This window comes from Salmo salar, chromosome 11 (assembly GCF_965601325.2).
Source record: "Salmo salar chromosome 11, fSalSal1, whole genome shotgun sequence".
NCBI classification, from domain to species: domain Eukaryota; kingdom Metazoa; phylum Chordata; class Actinopteri; order Salmoniformes; family Salmonidae; genus Salmo; species Salmo salar.
The window spans coordinates 88524098-88545724 of NC_138301.1; the positions used below are offsets into that span (position 1 = coordinate 88524098).

The window sequence follows — 21627 nt, forward strand, 5'->3', positions numbered from 1 at the left end:
AACCTTCCCACAGAGCAAACTATAGACTTGCTTCATATTGACTTAGTACTTTTTGACAGTGTCAAGTGAATGAAATATTTGTATCCTCTTTCAGTGTTCATATCTCTGAATACACAGAGCACTGTTGACTTACCAGGGAAACACCTCACACAACCTTGATACAGGTCACTTTTCACTTCTGAAGATAGTCCTGTTGACCTATTATTTTGAATGTTTTCCTTTTACCAGTTGCGGTGGCAGTTGCTAGGCCTACAATTTATAGCTACCTCAAATGCTGACTTGAGGAACTGTATCTCATGAGGTATGCTTATATAGTAACTATACTGGAATTTGGTATAAATAATGGTCAAGTGTTAGAAATTGTATAACATATAAAATTATGCAAATCTAAAATGTAGAATTGATCCATATCTCTATATTTTTTGTATGAATATACTTTAATTTGAGTCTAATATGAAACTTTTAGAAAAGGAATACCGTTAGGAATGCATCCCCCTTTACAGGCTCACGTTTGGTCTGGCTGTCAAGCCAATCCTAATGATTTATATAGAGCCTGCACGTCATTGGTCAGCCCATGTTCAGGCTGCACATGACGTAACACCCACACAGCACAGTGCAATGGCGAAGTTGAACAATAACAGCCCTAGCTAGCTTCTCGGTACCATATGTATTATGTCGTTAACATTAAAGAAAACCGAATCATTCTTCTGCAGAGTCACATGCAACATTTGTACATTTAACGCCCGCGGGGCTGCGACGAGAAGGAGCATTCTACTACCCCTGCAAGCGATGAGGGTTTAAAACGCTGGTAAATGTCGCGTAATTGCCCTTCGTCCATTTTCAATACGAAACCTTTTCGACATCAAACTGGTTTGTGCACCTGCTTTTTAAAGAGGCGTGGCGGCAGACGTGTAGGGTACCACTTCCAGCTAAAGATGCTGATAGCTATAGCAACGACAACAGGGGAAAGCGGAAGGGCGACAACAATGGATTTGCGATTTGTAAGCATCATTCGGATTGTCTTGACTACGCCGAGCATTTCGTTTGTGGTGACATGACGATCAACTGTTCCCGACACGAATGTAGCTCGAGCGACATGGCGCTATGACTGCTGACTCGAAATGTAAACAAAGGGAGACGGGCCTTATGCTATCTCTATAGGCCTGGCATTGAAGTTGTCGTTGATAGTGTCAAAGACTTGTCTTTATGCACGGTACATGTACTAGTACAAGCATACCATGTGATGGATCGTGTGTCTGTTGTACCGTAATGTTTCAAATGGGTGTTTTAAAATGATTTGTTTCTATATTTTCTAGTACAACAATGACAAGCTTTTTGGAATGTCAAAGGATTAGGCTAGATGCCATACCTTGCAGTTATTTGGCTATAATGCCACCATTTAAACAAGCAATATTGGCTCGCTTTTGTAACCTATCAGATCTGCCAAATTGTCTCTCTCTGACATGACTGAAGTAGTATTATATTAGTGGGTCTTTCCATGAAAAGAGTGCATTTTTCATCCCTTTGATATTTTAAGTAGAACTTGTGCACACTTATTGAATTTTAAAAGCATGTTATATTAAATGAAATGCCATTTAATACAGACCTCATGGAGAATTCAATACAATCTCAGCATTTTGACATGTCCCTCCATGCACCCTCTGTACCTTCTACGAAGATTTGAACCCCAACTCCCAAGTTTTCACCAGCGTCGTAAAGCCCTGGTTATTTTGTTGCTTTGAGTCATTTCTGAAGAGTATTATTTATGTGATTAGTGATTAATTTATTCCTGTCTCATTTTAAGGTTAACCCAGTTATGTGAACTGCTCGTTATATGGTGGAACTATTCCTTTTTAAATACTTTTTTTCAAAAAACATTGAACATCTAATAGTCAAATCAGTGTAAACGCAGGGCAGATGGTTCTCCTCGCATTGGCCATTATCTAGTGTTTTGTGGTGTTACGTTCCCCAGCAAGAAAATTAAAAATTGTCACTCAAACAGAAGGTGGAACTATCAACATTGTCACTGACAACAACCAAAACAGAAAAGGTGGGATTTTAGGAGGGGTTCTGAAAGACTCATGTGGGTATCCACTGAAGTTGACTAAGAACAACTGGGACCTAAAAGACCCACCATGAGCACCCACTAAATTTTCCCAAGAACGGGAGAACAAAATAATTACCCACACCTTAAAGAGAGGAAGCAAAACAAGGAAGATCAGATAAAGGATTGTTTTTTGAGAAATCAAATAGGGCACTCCAACTAAAGCTGTTAACCCTCCACATCTCTCAAGAGCACTGAGCCAGCCACTCTTAAATATCAACTGGGCCAGCACAGGTGGAACACCTTCCAACTAACGAGATGACAAGTTAGCACACTGACTAAACGAGGTGACGCCAATCAGTGCAGCTAAAGAGCTAACGTCCAACCTCGAAATATACATGGAAAACCCAATGCCTGTAGCAGTGGAAAGCTGAGCGGGTCGAGCATAACACATCAACCCTGTTACCTATAGATAGGCTAGAAATATTTTAACAATCTTTTGTCCCTCCCTGTTGCGCACAACATGCTTCCGTTCCCCCTGTCACAAGGGGATTTATGGCATATTTAGATTAATTTGTCAGACCTGATACAGTCAACCCTGTTATTTTATTTCGGCACTTAATTGTCACTTACTATAGTATTTTTTTTCTTTAACCCCTTGATGGGGAAATGTGTTTTTTTACAAAAGAAATTGACAAAGTTACACTTCTCAAAAGGCACCGAATTGGTGAAATGACCCTAGTGTCATATCAAGAAAAATCAGTATGTAGCGGTACCTTCTGCACCTTCCTTTAGCTTAACCAGTATTAACCAGTATTATAGTTTGATTTCAAAAAGAGACTCAGAAGAAGATGGCAAATGGAAACCTGCGCACACTGATCATTCTAGCTTTATCATGTCATCAACACATAGAAAAACCTACCTTGTCATGTCAATACCTCATAGTAGTGTTTTCATATTTATTTTGACTCTGTGACATTGTTGTTGCCAGGTCTGAGGCGTACTGAGTGAATCATGGCCACGCAAGAACCATCCCCTCCATCGTCCATGGAGAGCAACAAACCTGGCTTCCCCAAGAAGATCCTGGCCAATAAGCTGGAGGATAAGCACCTTTGTAACTGCTGTCACAACTTGCTGCGAAGGCCCTTCCAAGCCCAGTGTGGACACCGCTTCTGTTCCTACTGCTTCAATATGACTGTGAGGTAGGAGTTCAAAGAGTGTATCTCAATTGTATACAATCGTCTTTATTGTCTCCTTTCCCTGTAATGTGTATGTGCTGGTCTGGTAAAACTTTTGACTATTGAAATGCCCCCCAAGATATGATGCTTGATGAATACACTGAGTGTACAAAACATTAAGGACACCTGCTCTTTCCATGACATAGACTGACCAGGTGAATCCAGGTGAAACCTATGATGCCTTATTGATGTCACTTGTTAAATCCACATTAATCAGTGTAGATGCAGGGGAGGAGACAGGTTAAATAAGGATTTTTAGGCCCTGAGACATGGATTGTGTATGCGTGCCATTCAGAGGATGAATGGGCAAGACAACATATTTAAGTGCCTTTGAACGGGGTATGGTAGTAGGTGCCAGGTGCACCGGTTTGTGTCAAGAACTGCAACGCTGCTGAGTTTCTCACGCTCTACAGTTTCCTGTATCAATATGGGTCCACTACCCAAAGGATATCCAGCCAGTGGTGTAAAGTAGTTAAGTAAAAATACTTTAAAGTACTATTTAAATATTTTCTTAGGGTATCTGTACTTTACTTTACTATTTATAATTTGGACAACTTTTACTTCACTACATTCCTGAAGAAAATGATGTACTTTTTACTCCATACATTTTCCCTGATACCCAAAAGTACTAGTTACATGTTGAATGCTTAGCAGGACAGGAAGATGGTCCAATTCACACACTTATCAAGAGAACATCTCTTATCATCCCTACTGCCTCTGATCTGGCGGACTCACTAAACACAAATGCTTCGTTTGTTAATGATGTTGGAGTGTGCCCCTGGCTATCCGTACATTTAAAAAAAAAAAATTATGGTGTCATCTGGTTTGCTTAATATAAGGAATTTGAAATGATTTTTACTTTTACTTTTGATGCTTAAGTATATTTTAGCAATTCAATTTACTTTTGATACTTAAGTATATGTAAAACCAAATACTTTTAGACTTTTACTCAAGTAGTATTTTACTGGGTGAGTCATTTTCTATTAAGGTATCTTTACTTTTACTCAAGTATGACAATTGGGTACTTTTTCCACCACTGCATCCAGCCAACTTGACACAATTGTGGGATGCATTGGAGTCAACATGGGCCAGCATCCCTGTGGAATGCTTTCGACACCTTGTATAATCCATGCCCCGACGAATTGATGTTCTGAGGGCAAAAGAGGGGGGCTGGGTGCAACTCAATGTAAGGAGTGTTTTGTACACTCAGTGTACGTTACACATTTGACAATATGACACACTGTACTGTTCTTTTGTACTGTTTGTTGACATCGTATTCCCATTGCAGAGATGGACCTCAGAAATGCAATGCTTGTATCAAAGAGGACATTTTTGAAGAGCCCACGTCAATTCTAAAACAAGGCTGTGTAAGTGTCTACAATGTTGGTCTTTGTGAACATATAGGCACACTTGCCCTTGAACACATACAGTGCATTAGGAAAGTATTCAGGCCCCTTGGCTTTTTCCACATTTTTTTACGTTACAACCGTATTCTAAAATGGATGTAAAAAATAAAATAATAATCCTAATCAATCCACACACAACACCCGATAATTGAAAAAGTGAAAACAGGTTTTTAGAATTGTTTACAAATGTATTAAAAATAAAAAACATACGTTTTCAGAAGTATTCAGACTCTTTGCTATGAGACTTGAAATTGAGCTCAGGTGCATCCTGTTTCCATTGATCATCCTTTAGATGTTTCTACAACTTGATTGGAGTCCACCTGATGTAAATTCGATTGATTGGACATGATTTAGAAAGGCACACACATGTCTATATAAGGTCCCACAGTTGACAGTACATGTCAGAGCAAAAACCAAGGCATGAGGTCGAAGATATTGTCCATAGAGCTCCGAGACAGGATTGTGTCGAGGCAAAGATCTGGGGAAGGGTTCTAAAAAATGTCTGCAGCATTGAAGGTCCCAAAGAGCACAGTGGCCTCCATCATTCTTAAATGGAAGAAGTTTGGAACCACCAAGACTCTTCCTAGAGCTGGCCACCCAGCCAAACTAAGCAATCTGGGGAGAAGGGCCTCAGGGAGGTGACCAAGAACCCGATGGTCACTCTGACAGAGCTCTAGAGTTCCTCTGTAGAGAAGGGGTGACCTTCCAGAAGGACAACCATTTCTGCAGCGCTCCACCAATCAGGCCTTTATGATAGAGTGGCCAGACGGAAGCCACTCCTCAGTAAAAGGCATATGACAGCCCGCTTGGAGTTTGCCAAAAGGCACCTAAAGACTCTCAGACCATGAGATACAAGATTGTCTGGTATGATGAAACAGATTTAACTCTTTGGCCTGAATGCCAAGCATCACGTCTAAAGGAAACCTGGCACCATCCCTACGGTGAAGCATAGTGGTGGCAGCATCATGTTGTGTTTTTTTTTTTCAGCGGCAGGGACTGAGAGACTAGACAGGATTGAGGGAAAGATAAACGGAGCAAAGTACCGAGAGATCCTTGATGAAAACCTGCTCCAGAGCGCTCAGGACCTCAGACTGGGACAAAGGTTCACCTTCCAACAGGACAATGACCCTAAGCACACAGCCAAGACAACGCAGGAGTGGCTTCGGGATAAGTCTCAGCATGTCCTTTAGTGGCCCAGCCAGAGACCGGACTTGAACCTGATCAGACATCTCTGGAGAGACCTGAAAATAGCTGTGCAGCTACGCTCCCCATCCTACCTGACAGAGCTTGAGAGAATCAGCAGAGAAGAATGGGAGAAACTCCCCAAATACAGGTGTGCCAAGCTTGTAGCGTCATACCCAAGAAGACTCAAGGCTGTAATCACTGCCAAAAGGTGCTTCAACAAAGTACTGAGTAAAGGGTCTGAATACTTATGTAAATGTGATATTTCAGTAAAAACATTTTTTAGAAATGTGCAAAAATGTCTTACAGTTTTTGCTTTGTCATTATGGGGTATTGTTTGTTGATTGATGAGGGGGAAAAAAAACTATTTAATACATTTTAGAATAAGGCTATAACCTAACAGAATGTGGGGAAAAAATCAAGGGGTTTTCAAATGCACTGTATTTAAAAGATGTCAATCTCTTGGAGCTTCTTCTTCAGTCTTTTATTCCAGTGTCAGTTCATCGTCCCAAAGAAAAAGTGAGATCTAAATGTATCCTTTAAATACTGGTGATGTCATTCAACTTTTTTACACTGGTTTTATAAAAGCGCTGTCATTCAGAAGTAATGTCTAGCTGGTGTTATCCGTGTGTACAGTAGCTTCTCCTTGTGTTGTATAATGCAAAGGTAGTGCCAGTGCGTCCACGTTATTTGGAGCGTGTGCACTTATCTCTCTCTCGCACACACGCACACACACACACACGCGCTCACACACACACACACACACACCTCGCAATCATAAATGATGCGTTTGGAAAACAGGACAGATTAACTGTAACAGCAAAAGCCTCCATTTTTGTTTGCTCTCACTTCTGCAGGCTTTTCCTGACAACGCAGCTCGAAGAGAGGTCGAAAACCTCTCTGCTGTCTGCATCAACGAAGGTTGCACTTGGAAAGGCAATATTAAAGAATACGAGGTTGGTTGCCTGTTTTTTAGACTGATTATCAACCTTTTCATCGTTCAAACGATGCATTTAGACAGACAGGCATTATTGAAAGAAGGAGCACCACCCATGTGGCAGAAATGCTTGTAAGCAATGCATCTCAGTACTGTAGTGTATGTCTGGGTTTTGCTTTGCTCTTTTGTCACGATCAGTTTGACCGAAGATACTTGGTTACACTGTTATGAACGTATACTAAAGCCAAGTGAATCCTAACTTTCTTTTCGGTCTCTTACAGTTGAGCCACGAAGAGAAGTGTGAGTACACGATCATCCCCTGCCCTTCCTGTAAAGAGCGGATCCGCTTCAACGAACAGGAACGCCACAACGAGCGAGAGTGCCCGGAGAGAACCCTCAACTGCAAGTACTGCAAGGAACCATTTCATTTCAAAAACATCAAGGTGAGAAATAATGCAGGCTCTGAGAGAACGTCCATCTGTCTGTTGGTTGTTAACTCTCTCAAATGGCTGGTTTATGATCGCGTCAAGATTGCAAGGAGTTGTAGCCTCAATTTGTGTAAGAAGCTATACAAAAACACGTCCTTTTTAGGCCCACGACGAGATCTGCCCCAAGTACCCCATGATCTGTGAAGGCTGTGCCAAGAAGAAAATCCCCAGGGAGAAGGTGAGTTCTTAAATCTTCAACACACACAATATAGCCGATTTTATATTGTAATTGGGAACTTGTGACTGAATGCATTTGGAAAATGCATGACAGAAAAGGAAGCACAGTATTGAGAGAAAAATAATCCACACTATTTTAAGAAGGAGGATGTTTGAAATGGATGTAGAACTTGTCAAATCATTGTCTTTTTTTCTTCTTTGGCTTTTTCCCCCAAGTATGTGGACCACATTAAGTTCTGCAGCAAATTCAGAACGCCATGCAGATTCCATGTTGTTGGGTGTGATATGTCAGTAAGTAGCTTTCTTATCTTTTCAGAGCTATGGTTTTAACCAATCCTAATGAAACAACAAGGTTGTTACTGTGTAGTTACCATTTGACCATGTTATTTCTTAGTTAATACCTGGTTAAAGTGCTACTGTTAAAACAGCTGTCCTCTCCCCTGCTCTCTGTGCAGGTGGAGAAGGAGAGGATCCACGACCACGAGAGGGCCTGCGCATACGAGCACCTCAACCTGCTGCTACACTACATTATGGGCATGAAGGTGAGGGTGAGCATGGATGTAGTGGAGCGGAAATGCTGTTTATACACCTTTTTATTTGGTGAATAGCAGTGTACACACCTATTACGCTAAATTATGGTTGGTGGCATGAGCATTTACTTAGCAGTTACGTTAGCGTTAGCATTTAGATTAGCTTTAGCATTTACTTGCCTGGTCAAATCAAAGTTTATTGGTCGCATGCACAGTTTATCAGATGTTATAGCGGGTGCAGCAGAATGTTTGTTACTAGCTCCTAACAATGCAGTAAAATGTCAATGAAGTAGACAAATAATTAAAATAAAAAATTGTAAATCAAGAAACTTCGGAAAACAAATCGAATTAACATGAAATAGCACAGTAACAGTAATCCAAATGCAATCTATGCGTATGTACACCGGATATGTTCACCCAAAATGGTATGTAGGCAGTAGATATATTCGAGTGAACTATGTCGAGAATACAGCATATAAATAAATATCTGGTGCGTATAAACAGTGTAACTAAAATGCAATGTACAGTAGTAGAAGTATTAGAATGAGCTTTGTCGAGAATACAGTATTTAAATCCACAGTATCTTCCGTCTCCTAGTCTATGATCAGCTCCTTTTGTTTTGTTGAGGGTGTGGTTATTTTCTCTGTGTTTACTTACGTATCCCTGAAGGTGAGCATGGAGGGCCTGCAGCCGCAGGGACTGGAGCTAGCCGGACACAAGCTCCTGGATCTCCACCGTTCCCTCAGGGAGCTGGAGGTCCGCGTCTCCCAGCTCAGCACCACCTCGATCGGGCCTCCCGTGCAGGGGGCCACCTCCTCCTCTTCCTCCTCCTTAGGTCTCCCCGGGCCTCCTACCCCGGCTCTTCCTCTGCCTCCACCTCCCGCCCCGGTCCCAACCCTGACCGTGTCCACCTCCTTCACCCCCCTGCCTAGCTCGGTGGGGGCGGCCCTGGAGCTGCAGCTCCACAGTGAGAAGACCAAGGTGGCGGAGCTGGGACGCAGGTGCACTGACCTGGAGGTGAAGGTGGGGACGTTTGAGAATGTGGTGTGTGTGTTGAACCGAGAGGTAGAACGCTTCACCACCACCATGGAGGCAGGTAACAGACAGCATCGCCTGGACCAGGATAAGATTGAGGCCCTGAGCAACAAGGTAGGAATGAAGACCCTGAAGCAGAAATTAAATTGTAATTTGCTTTATAGAGTCCCTTTCCAACATTTAAAGACGTCCTCCAGTGATTTGTTTTACTTTTATTGTTGAAAAGCGATTTCCCAACTATAAATACAGTAAAGTACACACATTAAAGGGTAAAAAAATGTTTTTAGAAAAAAAAATATATATATATTTTTTTTTACACAGCTGCAAACTTCAAACAGTAGGGCATTCAAGCAGTTGGTCTGATAGGAATCCGTGATGTCATCAGCCTTCTCCTTACTTAATGAACCAAAGAGGAGAAATGAAGAGCAAAACAGGCCCCGCCCCCTCACTGGTCCAATGTCATGACTTACATGTACAGTTGAAGTCAGTAGTTTACATACACTAGCCAAATACATTTAAACTCAGTTTTTCACAATTCCTGATATTTAATCCTAGTAAAAATTCCCTGTTTTAGGTCAGTTAGGATCACCACTTTATTTTAAGAATGTGAAATGTCAGAATAATAGTAGAGAGAATGATTTATTTCAGCTTTTATTTCTTTCATCACATTCCCAGTGGTTCAGAAGTTTATATTAGAGGTTGACCGATTATGATTTTTCAGCACCGATACCGATTATTGGAGGGCCAGAAAAGCCGATACCGATTAATCGGCCGATTTTTATATATATTTTGATATTTTGATATATATATATATATTTGTAATAATGACAATTACAACAATACTGAATGAACAATGAACACTTTTATTTTAACTTAATTTAATACATAAATAAAATCTATTTAGTCTCAAATAAATAAGGAAACATGTTCAATTTGGTTTAAATAATGCAAAAACAAAGTGTTGGAGAAGAAAGTAAAAGTGCCATATGTGCCAGATAACGTTTAAGTTCCTTGCTCAGAACATGACAACATATGAAAGCTGGTGGTTCCTTTTAACATGAGTCTTCAATATTCCCAGGTAAGAAGTTTTAGGTTGTAGTTATTATAGGACTATTTCTCTCTATAAAAATTGTATTTCATATACCTTTGACTATTGGATGTTCTAATTGGTACTTTAGTTTTGCCAGCCTAATCTCGGGAGTTGATAGGCTTGAAGTCATAAACAGCGCAATGCTTGAAGCACAGCGAAGAGCTGCTGGCAAACGCAGTAAAGTGCTGTTTGAATGAATGCTTATGAGCCTGCTGCTGCCTACCACCTCTCAGTCAGACTGCTCTATCAAATCATAGACTTAATTATAATATAATAACACACAGAAATACGAGCCTTAGGTCATTAATATGGTCAAATCCGGAAACGATCATTTCAAAAACAAAACGTTTATTCTTTCAGTGAAATACGGAACCGTTCCGTATTTTATCTAACGGGTGGCATCCATAAGTCTAAATATTGCTGTTACATTGCACAACCTTCAATGTTATGTCATAACTACGTAAAATTCTGGCAAATTAGTTCGCAACGAGCCAGGCGGCCAAAAGTGTTGCCAATACCCTGACTCTGCGTGCAATGAACGCAAGAGAAGTGACACAATTTCCCTAGTTTAATATTGCCTGCTAACATGAATTTCTTTTAACTAAATATGCAGGTTTAAAAATATATACTTCTGTGTATTGATTTTAAGAAAGGCATTGATGTTTATGGTTAGGTACATTCGTGCAACGATTGTGCTTTTTTCGCAAATGCGCTTTTGTTAAATCATCCCCCGTTTGGCGAAGTTGGCTGTCTTTGTTAGGAAGAAATAGTCTTCACACAATTCGGAAAGAGCCAGGCGGCCCAAACTGCTGCATATACCCTGACTCTGTTGCACAGAACGCAAGAAAAGTGACACAATTTCCCTAGTTAAAAGAAATTCATGTTAGCAGGCAATATTAACTAAATATGCAGGTTTAAAAATATATACTTGTGTATTGATTTTAAGAAAGGCGTTGATGTTTATGGTTAGGTACACATTGGTGCAACGACAGTGCTTTTTTCGCGAATGCGCTTGTTAAATCACCCGTTTGGCGAAGTAGGCTATGATTCAATGATAAATTAACAGGCACCGCATCGATTATATGCAACGCAGGACAAGCTAGATAAACTAGTAATATCATCAACCATGTGTAGTTAACTAGTGATTATGTTAAGATTGATTGTTTTTTATAACATACGTTTAATGCTAGCTAGCACCTTACCTTGGCTCCTTGCTGCACTCGCATAACAGGTAGTCAGCCTGCCACGCAGTCTCCTCGTGGAGTGCAATGTAATCGGCCATGATCGGTGCCCAAAAATGCCGATTACCGATTGTTATGAAAACGTGAAATCGGCCCCAATTAATCGGCCATTCCAATTAATCGGTCGACCTCTAGTTAATATACACTGAATAAGTATTTGTTAGCATTGCCTTTAAATTGTTTAACTTGGGTCAAACGTTTCGGGTAGGATCCCACAAGCTTCCCACAATAAGTTGGGTTAATTTTGGCCCATTCCTCCTGACAGAGCTGGTGTAACTGAGTCAGGTTTGTAGGCCTCCTTGCTCGCACATGCTTTTTCAGTTCTGCCCACCAATGTTCTATAGGATTGAGGTCAGGGCTTTGTGATGGCCACTCCAATACCTTGACTTTGTTGTCCTTAAGCCATTTTGCCACAACTTTGTAAGTATGCTTGGTTTCATTGTCCATTTAGAAGACCCATTTGCGACCAAGCTTTAACTTCCTGACTGATGTCTTGAGATGTTGCTTCAATATATCCACATCCTTTTCCTCCCTCATAATGCCATCTATTTTGTGAAGTGCACCAGCCCCTCCTGCGGCAAAGCAAATCAAAATCAAATCAAATCAAATGTATTTATATAGCCCTTCGTACATCAGCTGATATCTCAAAGTGCTGTACAGAAACCCAGCCTAAAACCCCAAACAGCAAGCAAAGCATGTGAAAGAAGCACGGTGGCTAGGAAAAACTCCCTAGGAAAAACTCCCTAGAAAGGCCAAAAACCTAGGAAGAAACCTAGAGAGGAACCAGGCTATGAGGGGTGGCCAGTCCTCTTCTGGCTGTGCAGGGTGGATATTATAACAGAACATGGTCAAGATGTTAAAATGTTCATAAATGACCAGCATGGTCAAATAATAATAATCATAGTAGTTGTCGAGGGTGCAACAAGCACGTCCGGTGAACAGGTCGGGGTTCCATAGCCGCAGGCAGAACAGTTGAAACTGGAGCAGCAGCACGGCCAGGTGGACTGGGGACAGCAAGGAGTCATCATACCAGGTAGTCCTGAGGCATGGTCCTAGGGCTCAGGTCCTCCGAGAGAAAGACAGAAAGAGAGAATTAGAGAGAGCATATTTAAATTCACACAGGACACCGGATAAGACAAGAGAAATACTCCAGATGTAACAGACTGACCCTAGCCCCCCGACACATAAACTACTGCAGCATAAATACTGGAGGCTGAGACAGGAGGGATCAGAAGACACTGTGGCCCCATCCGATGATACCCCCGGACAGGGCCAAACAGGCAGGATATAACCCCACCCACTTTGCCAAAGCACAGCCCCCACACCACTAGAGGGATGTTTCCAACCACCAACTTACCGTCCTAAGATAAGGCCGAGTATAGCCCACAACGATCTCCGCCATGGCACAACCCAAGGGGGGGGGGGCGCCAACCCAGACAGGAAGACCACGTCAGTGACTCAACCCACTCAAGTGACGCACCCCTCCCATGGACGGCATGGAAGAACACCAGTAAGCCAGTGACTCAGCCCCTGTAAAAGGGTTAGAGGCAGAGAATCCCAGTGGAAAGAGGGGAACCGGCAAGGCAGAGACAGCAAGGGCGGTTCGTTGCTCCAGCCTTTCCGTTCACCTTCACACTCCTGGGCCAGACTATACTTAATCATAGGACCTACTGAAGAGATAAGTCTTCAGTAAAGACTTAAAGGTTGAGACTGAGTCTGCGTCTCTCACATTGGTAGGCAGACCATTCCATAAAAATGGAGCTCTATAGGAGAAAGCCCTACCTCCAGCCGTTTGCTTAGAAATTCTAGGGACAATTAGGAGGTCTGCGTCTTGTGACCGTAGCGTACGTGTAGGTATGTACGGCAGGACCAAATCGGAAAGATAGGTAGGAGCAAGCCCATGTAATGCTTTGTAGGTTAGCAGTAAAACCTTGAAATCAGCCCTTGCCTTAACAGGAAGCCAGTGTAGGGAGGCTAGCACTGGAGTAATATGATCAAATTTTTATTTAGCACTAACTGAAGTTTGTTTAGTGCTTTATCCGGGTAGCCGGAAAGTAGAGCATTGCAGTAGTCCAGCCTAGAAGTAACAAAAGCATGGATTATGCTGCCACCCCCGTGCTTCACGGTTGGGATGGTGTTCTTCAGCTTGCAAGCCTCCCCCTTTTTCCTCCAAACATAACGATGGTCATTATGGCCAAACAGTTCTATTTTTGTTTCATCAGACCAGAGGACATTTCTTAAAAAAATACAATATTATTCCTCATATGCTGGTGCAAACCGTAGTCTGGCTTTTTTATGGTGGTTTTGGAGTAGTGACTTCTTCCTTGCTGAGCGGCCTTTCAGGTTATGTCGATATAGGACTCATTTTACTCTGGATATAGATACTTTTGTACCCGTTTCCTCCAGCATCTTCACAAGGTCCTTTGTTCTTATTCTGGGATTGATTTGCACTTTTCGCACCACAGTACGTTAATCTCTAGGAGACAGAACACGTCTCCTTCCTGAGCGGTATGACGGCTGTGTGGTCCCATGGTGTTTATACTTGCGTACCATTGTTTGTAATGATGTCAGTTAGTCTATCAGAAGCTTCTAAAGCCATGACCAAATTTTCTGGAATTTTCCAAGATGTTTAAAGGCACAGTCAACTTAGTGTATGTAAACTTCTGACCCACTGGAATTGTGATACAGTTAATTATGAGTCAAATAACCTGTCTGTGAACAATTGTTGGAAAAATTACTTGTCATGCACAAAGTAGATGTCCTAACCGACTAGCCAAAACTATAGTTTGTTAACAATAAATTTGTGGAGTGGTTGAAAAACGAGTTTTAATGACTCCAACCTAAGTGTATGTAAACTTCTGACTTCAACTGTACCTGGACCACCTATTGAGATGTGCCTTTTTGTTAAGTAAATCAGGTGTTAAATATGGTGAAAAGGAGACTGGAGTGCCACTTTAAATTCAATGCCATGACTCACTTAAGCAATAATACATGAGAGGCCAAGTGTTATTACATTTTTATCATGGCTGTGAAATGGGCATAGCCACGAGGCGAAGCCGAGGGGCGTACACAACCACAGCCATGATAGAAATGTCATAACACATGGCCTCGAGTGTATTATTGCTTTTATACAATGGGTTACCAGCATAAAAAAATCTATATTATTTCCCAAACCATACATTTTTCAACAAAACGTGATCCTACATTCACTAAAAGTGGTTGTCAAGTGACATTTTAGGCATTCTATGGTTGTTAGTTGACTGCCATGTAAAGCAAAACTACCCAGGCACTGGTAGTTCCAGATCCTTGGTTTCTAGGGATGCTGTCCATGGTTCTGAAAACAGTGCACGTCTGGTCTATCCATAGGGAAATTGAATGCCAGTTTGAAACATTTTATGGTGACGCTGTCCATGGATCTGAATACAGAGCTGAAACATTGTAGCAAAGACATTGATAAGGCAGATCAGAAAAGAAACCACAATGACGTTGTTTTTCGGATGGTCACAGCATCGACAGCTTTATTTCTGATGCTGAATTGCACATTTCCACGTGGGGCAGAGCTCATTCCCCTAGTTTCTCATACATGCAGGCACAACGATTCTCTCTGTCTCTTTCCATTGGATTTTTGTGGTTCCTGGTTTCTTAATTTTTGTCTTCTTTTATTACGAATGAGTCTGGCTTCAGTTTGCAATTTCCTTCATTGCCTTTTCGGCCAAAGTGCAACTGCAAATCAAGTCACACCTTATTCAGTAGGTGGCGTAGAAACTCCGGAGAATATCACACGTCTCGTGTTTTGAAACGGTTGTCAGATCGATGTTTATCCCCTTGTCTGACAGCCATTCCAGAAAGCACTTCACTGCCCAGTTGGTCTGTCTTGATGTCGCAAGCTTCTTCATTTTCTCTCTTTTTCTATGTCGTCTATAGCAGTGCTAACGTTACTGATTTCTGCATGTCTAACGTTAACGCTAGGCTCGGGTTGCTGGTCCACTTGCTCTTCGTGTTTAATTTCTTTTAAAATCCTCCTTCTCTTCTTGTTGGCACCATTCATTAAACATTAGTAGATAAAACAAATTAAAAGTAACTTTAAAATCATCCATGACGAATTACAGGTGCTAAGACTAGTAGTAGTGGTAGTGGGGTTGCTAGGTGACGACGTAAACGATGCCACTTAATATGAATGTGTATGTTGTCTCATATATCATGGGCGGGAGAGGCTCTAACAATGGGAATTCCAAACCACACGTTGTATAATGGGGTATAAAGCTGGAGATTCAGAGGTTTTTTTGAATTCGTAGAAGCTAGCACATTGGTGTGCGTACGTGTGTCTCAGGTGCGGCAGCTGGAGAGGACGGTGGGGCTGAAGGACCTGACGGTAGCGGAGATGGAGGGCAGGCTGAGAGAGATGTCGGCCACCACATTCGACGGCGTCTTCGTCTGGAGGATCTCTGACTTCACCAAGAAGAGACAGGACGCCATCGCTGGCCGAGCCCCCGCCATGTTCTCACCAGGTATCTCCCAGAACCAGTGATATAGACCAGAGCTATTCCAGTCTGTTTCAAGACTGAAGCCAGAACAAACTGAGTCTAATCCGAGACTACATTGTTCCGTAGTAGTGTAAGTCATAAGGACAGCACAAAACGTAGGCTATTGTGTTTCCGATCCCAATTTTCCTCTTTCAGCCTTCTACACCAATAAATATGGCTGTAAAATATGTATTCTTCCCCAACAGCATTCTACACCAGTAAATACGGCTATAAGATGTGTCTGCGGATCTACCTGAATGGGGACGGGACAGGGCGTGGCAGTCACCTGTCTCTTTTCTTTGTGGTGATGAGAGGACTGAGTGATGCTCTGCTGAAGTGGCCCTTCAACCAGAAGGTAAGAACCGGTGGACTCGTTTATAATATTTTTTTACATACTGAAATTCACGGCAATCTTGTAATTTATAAATCTTCAAATTGGTTTGAAAATGTTTAATAAATGTAGATTTTGCATAAAGATTTGTGATGTATAAATCAGACATGCTCATGTGGAATTCACACTTTTTGTCTCTCTCTCTCTCTCTTTCTTTCTCTCCCACTCACCAGGTGACTCTGATGCTGCTGGACCAGAGTAGCAGGGAGCACATCATCGACGCCTTCCGGCCTGACATCACTTCCTCCTCCTTCCAGAGGCCTGTGAGCGAGATGAACATCGCCAGCGGCTGCCCGCTGTTCTGCCCTCTCTCAAAGCTTGACGCCAAGAACTCCTACATCCGCGACGACATCATCTTCATCAAGGCCATTGTGGATCTCACAGGCCTTTAGATGCACCCTTTGAAGTGGAAGTGCGAGGCAACTAAGCAGCATTGTGGCAATTCAGGCTCTGTTTTGGCTGCTGTTGGTCACCATTTCGGCTCTATTTGGGTACCATTTGGGATCCATTCTGGCCTATTTCAGTCCCCTCCAGTAGTAGGGAGACTGACATGCTTGCTACTGTGCACACTGTGTGCTGCATGCGGCTCCAGTTTGCCCAGCTCAGGAGGCCCTTGCACTGTTGTACAAGGCGGTCCTTTGCAGAGCAATTCTGTTGTAGCTCTACATATTGGTTCCTCATGGTGCTTGAACCCCACTTTAGCTCTGTATTATTTGAATCCATGGAAAAGGCAACTGAACAAACAAGCAGCTCCAGAACATAGTCTCAATATTGAGTAGGACAGAACCTGTGGTATTGAAATGGGGATACGTGACGGTTGGAGGGCATCTTTTTTCTCGCTTTGTTTTCCATAAGACCTTGGAGTGAGTGAATTGTAGCCTTTAGAGGGTAGTGAAAAGAGGGATATGAACCTTTTCCCTGTCAGTGGATAAAACTGACCCACTGCTTATCGTAGAAGTAGAGCTTGGCTTGGTGTAGCAGGGTATTACATTTCTTTTCTTGTTTCCGATCTCAACGCGAGTGATTTTGATTGTGGATGTCGTGAGCTTCTCAATGCCATTGTTGAGTACATTTGCATAGACAAACGTGGAGTTATGTTATGAATAAGAATATGGGCATTTGTTTGCCTTTTTGCGCAAATTGCATGCCTGCTATCTTTTATTGATTGACCTGTTCGTGTTGAAGTGCTCTCTCTCTCCTTTCATTGAGTTGCTGGAGGGCTCTTCCTTGTTAGTTGTTACACTTGTTAGTGAGTTAAACCACCTGTGATGGTGGACATTGCCTGCATGTCTTGTATCCAGGCATATATTTTTAACATATACTTAGTGTTGCGTTTCTTGTTTCTCTTTAGGGGTCGAGGGTTACGGGATTGGTGGTTCGGTACATCTGTGGAAGATACAGTGGAGTTATCAGGGTGTTATAAGGCAGCTTGCCAATCAAAGCCTGAGGCATACGACAAGTGTATTTCTGTCACTGGTAAATACACCAACCTGGAAGAGCTTTCCCCCCCAGGATATGCTCAGTACAGTAGCTCACATCTCAACACATAGTACTGTGCCCCACCACAGAGGGAGGTTAATACAGGTTCAATGAACTGAAGGAATGGTGTGTTCCTTGTTTTCTGTCCGTATTACAGTACGGTACATTTGTATGTAGTTTTGCTGCTCTCTCAGCTTTGTTTCCGGTGTAAAACAAATGTGTGGCGATCAATGCGAATTTTAGCATAGACAGTTGAGCGTTAGTTGAAGAGGTTAAAGTGGAAGGATAATGAGGGATGTAGCCTCGAAGTGAAAACAAGTGAATGTGGTGGTATACTTTTCCATTGGACCATAGTGGTTGAAAATCATTAATTGATGTTTGATGTAACTCTACATAAATCCCATTAACCTGTGGGTGACAGTGAATCCTCTTAGCCTAGGTGGGGTTATTATTCATGAAGCCCCACAAATGACGCTTACCAAAATGTTAAATCAGAGGAAATCCTTTAGATCTGAATATTTCTGTAGGTTCTATGCATGTCCACCAGGGGGTGGTGATTTACCCCAATAGTCTTCCCCCTCTGGACTTGCGTCAGGGTTTTCACAGGCCTGTTTTGAAACCAGTCTTGACCTGTGTTGAAACCTCTCTGTGCATGGGAGGGTTCAATTCATATTCAGTATCGCAGTTCGTTATTGTCTTACCTCGTAGAACAATGGCGAACGCATTTATTTGCATTCGTTTGGAGGAGTATAAATAAAGATAGAGTTATTATTATGTCATATCTCTCACTGCTTCTGTATAACACAAGCAGATGCCTAAATATATTCATAAGAATTTATACATATAATATCATAATGTTGAGCAATTCAATATATTGATGTTACTATACACGTATTGTTATTAATAAACATAGAATTGTTGAATATATTATTAATGATATCTATATACCTACTTTTTGTTTTTATGAGATGGTTTAAGACAGGTCTGGAAACCCCCTTAAAGTAACATATATTGGTTGAATTGCCATATTATGGTGCAACAACAAAAGCTCTGCCACATAATACCAACCATGGCACCCTATTCTTCTGGGTTAACTGTGGGTGGGAAAAAAACACTATATTTACATTCCTCAAAATGACCCTTTAAAGGTTCCTGCAGTAATTCTGTGTAATTTAACTCTGTTTCTCAACCTTTTATATGCCACTGGGACCAGAAAACAATGGACCCTCTTGTACCAAGAACTGACAAGCTGCTATGGTCCTTGAAGGCACTTCTGGCTACATTGTTGTCAGCTAACAATCTGAGGGACCAGTCAGCAGCATCCCAGAGACCAGTGCCGGTCCTCGGACCAGAGGTTGAGGACCACTGATATAATTTTCCTCTGAGAAAGGGTGCTTTGGTTGTTAAATGGGTAGTATTTGGTGAATACGGTGTTGTTTGGTCCTCTGATGGTTATAGACAGGGTTTGGTTCTGCGGGAGTAGATTCTGACCATGTTCATTATAGGAAGAATCGTTCCTGCAGAGGTAGCTTTTTAGCTTCAAACAGGGGAAGTTGATCAGTAAGTATAGTGCACATAACGATCAGTCCTTTACATAAATACTTATTCTTGTGTTGTGCCAAAATGCTATATTACCTCCATATTATTACAAACGTTGCATTGTAAGTTGTACTTGTATTCTATGCTCAAATATGGTGCCAAATATGCTTGGAGAATAATGCCTATTTAAGGTTTATGGTTTGTATTCTTGCTTCATTCCAGTATAATGCATGGGTCACTTTTGGAACCAGCTAGACTGATAGAGATGTCAATTTAGTATGTTAAGCAAAATATCTCCTTACAGTACAATCATATATCTTTCCTTAGGTGTCTGAATGTAAAGCCTTAATGCAGTGGTCCTCTCCACTGTTTCTGTGAGAGGAAAACAGTTCGGCAGTTCCGTTTTAAGTTGTTGATGCAGCTGAATTGAATTAACTTTAATTGTGCACTTTGTATTATTTAAAGGTATCCACAGGGTACAACTTTGTTCTGTGATTGGTAAACTGTGAAGTCAGATCTATATACATTCTAATGTGTTCATTGATGTTCTCTATAAACTCTATAAAGGCTCTTACAGAACATGCAGTATGCAATAAATCTGTCTTTGGATTTCTGGGTTTTGTTTGTCTTTTACCAACCGTCTGTCTATGTCCCAAATGGAACCTATAGTGCACTACTTTTGATCTGACCCCTATCGGCCCTGGCCAATAGGGTGCCATTTACAGTAGGACAGCCTCTGAGTTCCGTCTCTTCCTCCATGTTAGACGGAGGTAGTTGTCAATGATTTTGCTGTTCCTGTATTCAACCAGAAGGGGGTGCTGCTCACCATTATTTGACACTTGTCACCAGCCGTACAGTTAAAATGCATGATCTTCAAACAGAAATTATTTCATTCCATTTGATGAGATTTGGTCATCTGCCAGAGATTCTGAGAATCTCGGATTCACTCTGAGGCAAATATCCCCTTGACCGTATTCTGTACCTTCTAAAGGAACTATGTGCTCTGTTCAATCTGTAAAACTGAGTGAGGTGTTACAGATTATGCAATAGAAATGTAAAGGTAATTTCCGATTGAGCTGATTGATATATGCAGCATTTACCAGGAATGTAATCTCCGCAAAAGCGGGAACGTTGCTGTTAAATTACAATATTAAAGCGGAACTTCCAAGATGTGGAATTCCTTACAATCAAAAGCCAACCTCATTATCTACCAAGAGAATTCTCTTTGATTATAATCACAGTCATGTACATCCCCCCAAGCAGACACCTCGACGGCCCTGAAAGAACTTCATTGGACTCTATGTAAACTGGAAACCACGTATCCTGAGGCTGCATTTATTGTTTCTGGGGATTTTAACAAGGCTAATCTGAAAACAAGGCTCCCTAAATTTGATCAGCATATCGAATGACCGACCCGGGCTGGAAAAATTCTGGATCACTGTTACTCAAACTTCCGCGATGCATACTAAGCCCTCCCTCACCCTCCTTTCAGCAAATCTGACCACGACTCCATTTTGTTGCTCCCAGCCTATAGACAGAAACTAAAACAGGAAACGCCCGTGCTCAGGTCTGTTCAACGCTGGTCCGACCAATCTGATTCCACGCTTCAAGATTGCTTCGATCACATGGACTGGGATATGTTCCAGATAGCGTCGATCAACAACATTGATGTATACGCTGATTTGGTGAGCGAGTTTATAAGCAAGTGCATCGGTGATGTTGTACCCACGGCGACAATTAAAACCTTCCCCAACCAGAAACCGTAGATTGATGGCAGCATTCGCGCAAAACTGAAAGCACGAACCAGTGCTTTTAATCAGGGCAAGGCGACCGGAAACATGACCGAATACAGTGTAGCTATTCCCTCTGCAAGGCAATCAAACAAGCTAAGCATCAGTATAGAGACAAAGTAGAGTCGCAATTCAACGGCTCAGATACGAGAGGTATGTGGCTGGGTCTACAGTCAATCACGGACTACAAAAAGAAAACCAGTCCCGTTCTCGGACTCCAATGTTTTGCTCCCAGACAAACTAAACAACTTCATGTTCGCTTTGAGGATGATGCAGTGCCACCGACACGGCGCGCTACCAAAACCTGCAGACTCTCCTTCACCGCAGCCAACGTGAGTAAAACATTTAAACGTGTTAACCCTCGCAAGGCTGCCAGGCTCAGATGGCATCCCTAGCCGCGTCCTCAGAGCATGCGCAGACCAGCTGGCTGGTGTGTTTACGGACATATTCAATCAAACCTTAACTCAGTCTGCTGTTCCCACATTCTTCAAGAGGGCCACCATTGTTCCTGTTCCCAAGAAAGCAAAGGTAACTGAG

General features: G+C 42.0%; 1 protein-coding gene across 2 annotated transcripts; it reads left to right on the forward strand.

Moving 5' to 3' along the window:
- The first annotated feature begins 604 nt into the window (after positions 1-604).
- On the forward strand, positions 605-19909 carry LOC106563020 (TNF receptor-associated factor 2). Of its 2 annotated transcripts, none has more exons than XM_014128212.3 (12): positions 605-808; positions 3036-3246; positions 4571-4649; positions 6728-6826; positions 7089-7250; positions 7399-7473; positions 7689-7763; positions 7928-8014; positions 8672-9151; positions 15699-15876; positions 16098-16246; positions 16456-19909. In XM_014128212.3, exons 2-12 carry the CDS (start codon positions 3059-3061, stop codon positions 16672-16674), a joined length of 1791 nt encoding a protein of 596 aa, XP_013983687.1. In that variant the 5' UTR covers positions 605-808; positions 3036-3058; the 3' UTR covers positions 16675-19909. The 2 variants fall into 2 exon arrangements, with proteins under 2 accessions (XP_013983687.1, XP_013983688.1); XM_014128213.3 differs by lacking the exon at positions 605-808 and adding an exon at positions 815-1001.
- The last annotated feature ends 1718 nt before the right edge of the window (positions 19910-21627 follow it).

What these genes read in the sequence shown, in the direction of transcription:
- LOC106563020 (XM_014128212.3), top strand. Translation starts at nt 3,059, where the DNA reads ATGGCCACGCAAGAACCATCCCCTCCATCGTCCATGGAGAGCAACAAA. An exon ending in GCAATATTAAAGAATACGAG is followed by an intron (nt 6,827 to 7,088) that starts GTTGGTTGCCTG and finishes GGTCTCTTACAG; the next exon opens with TTGAGCCACGAAGAGAAGTG. An exon ending in ACTACATTATGGGCATGAAG is followed by an intron (nt 8,015 to 8,671) that starts GTGAGGGTGAGC and finishes GTATCCCTGAAG; the next exon opens with GTGAGCATGGAGGGCCTGCA.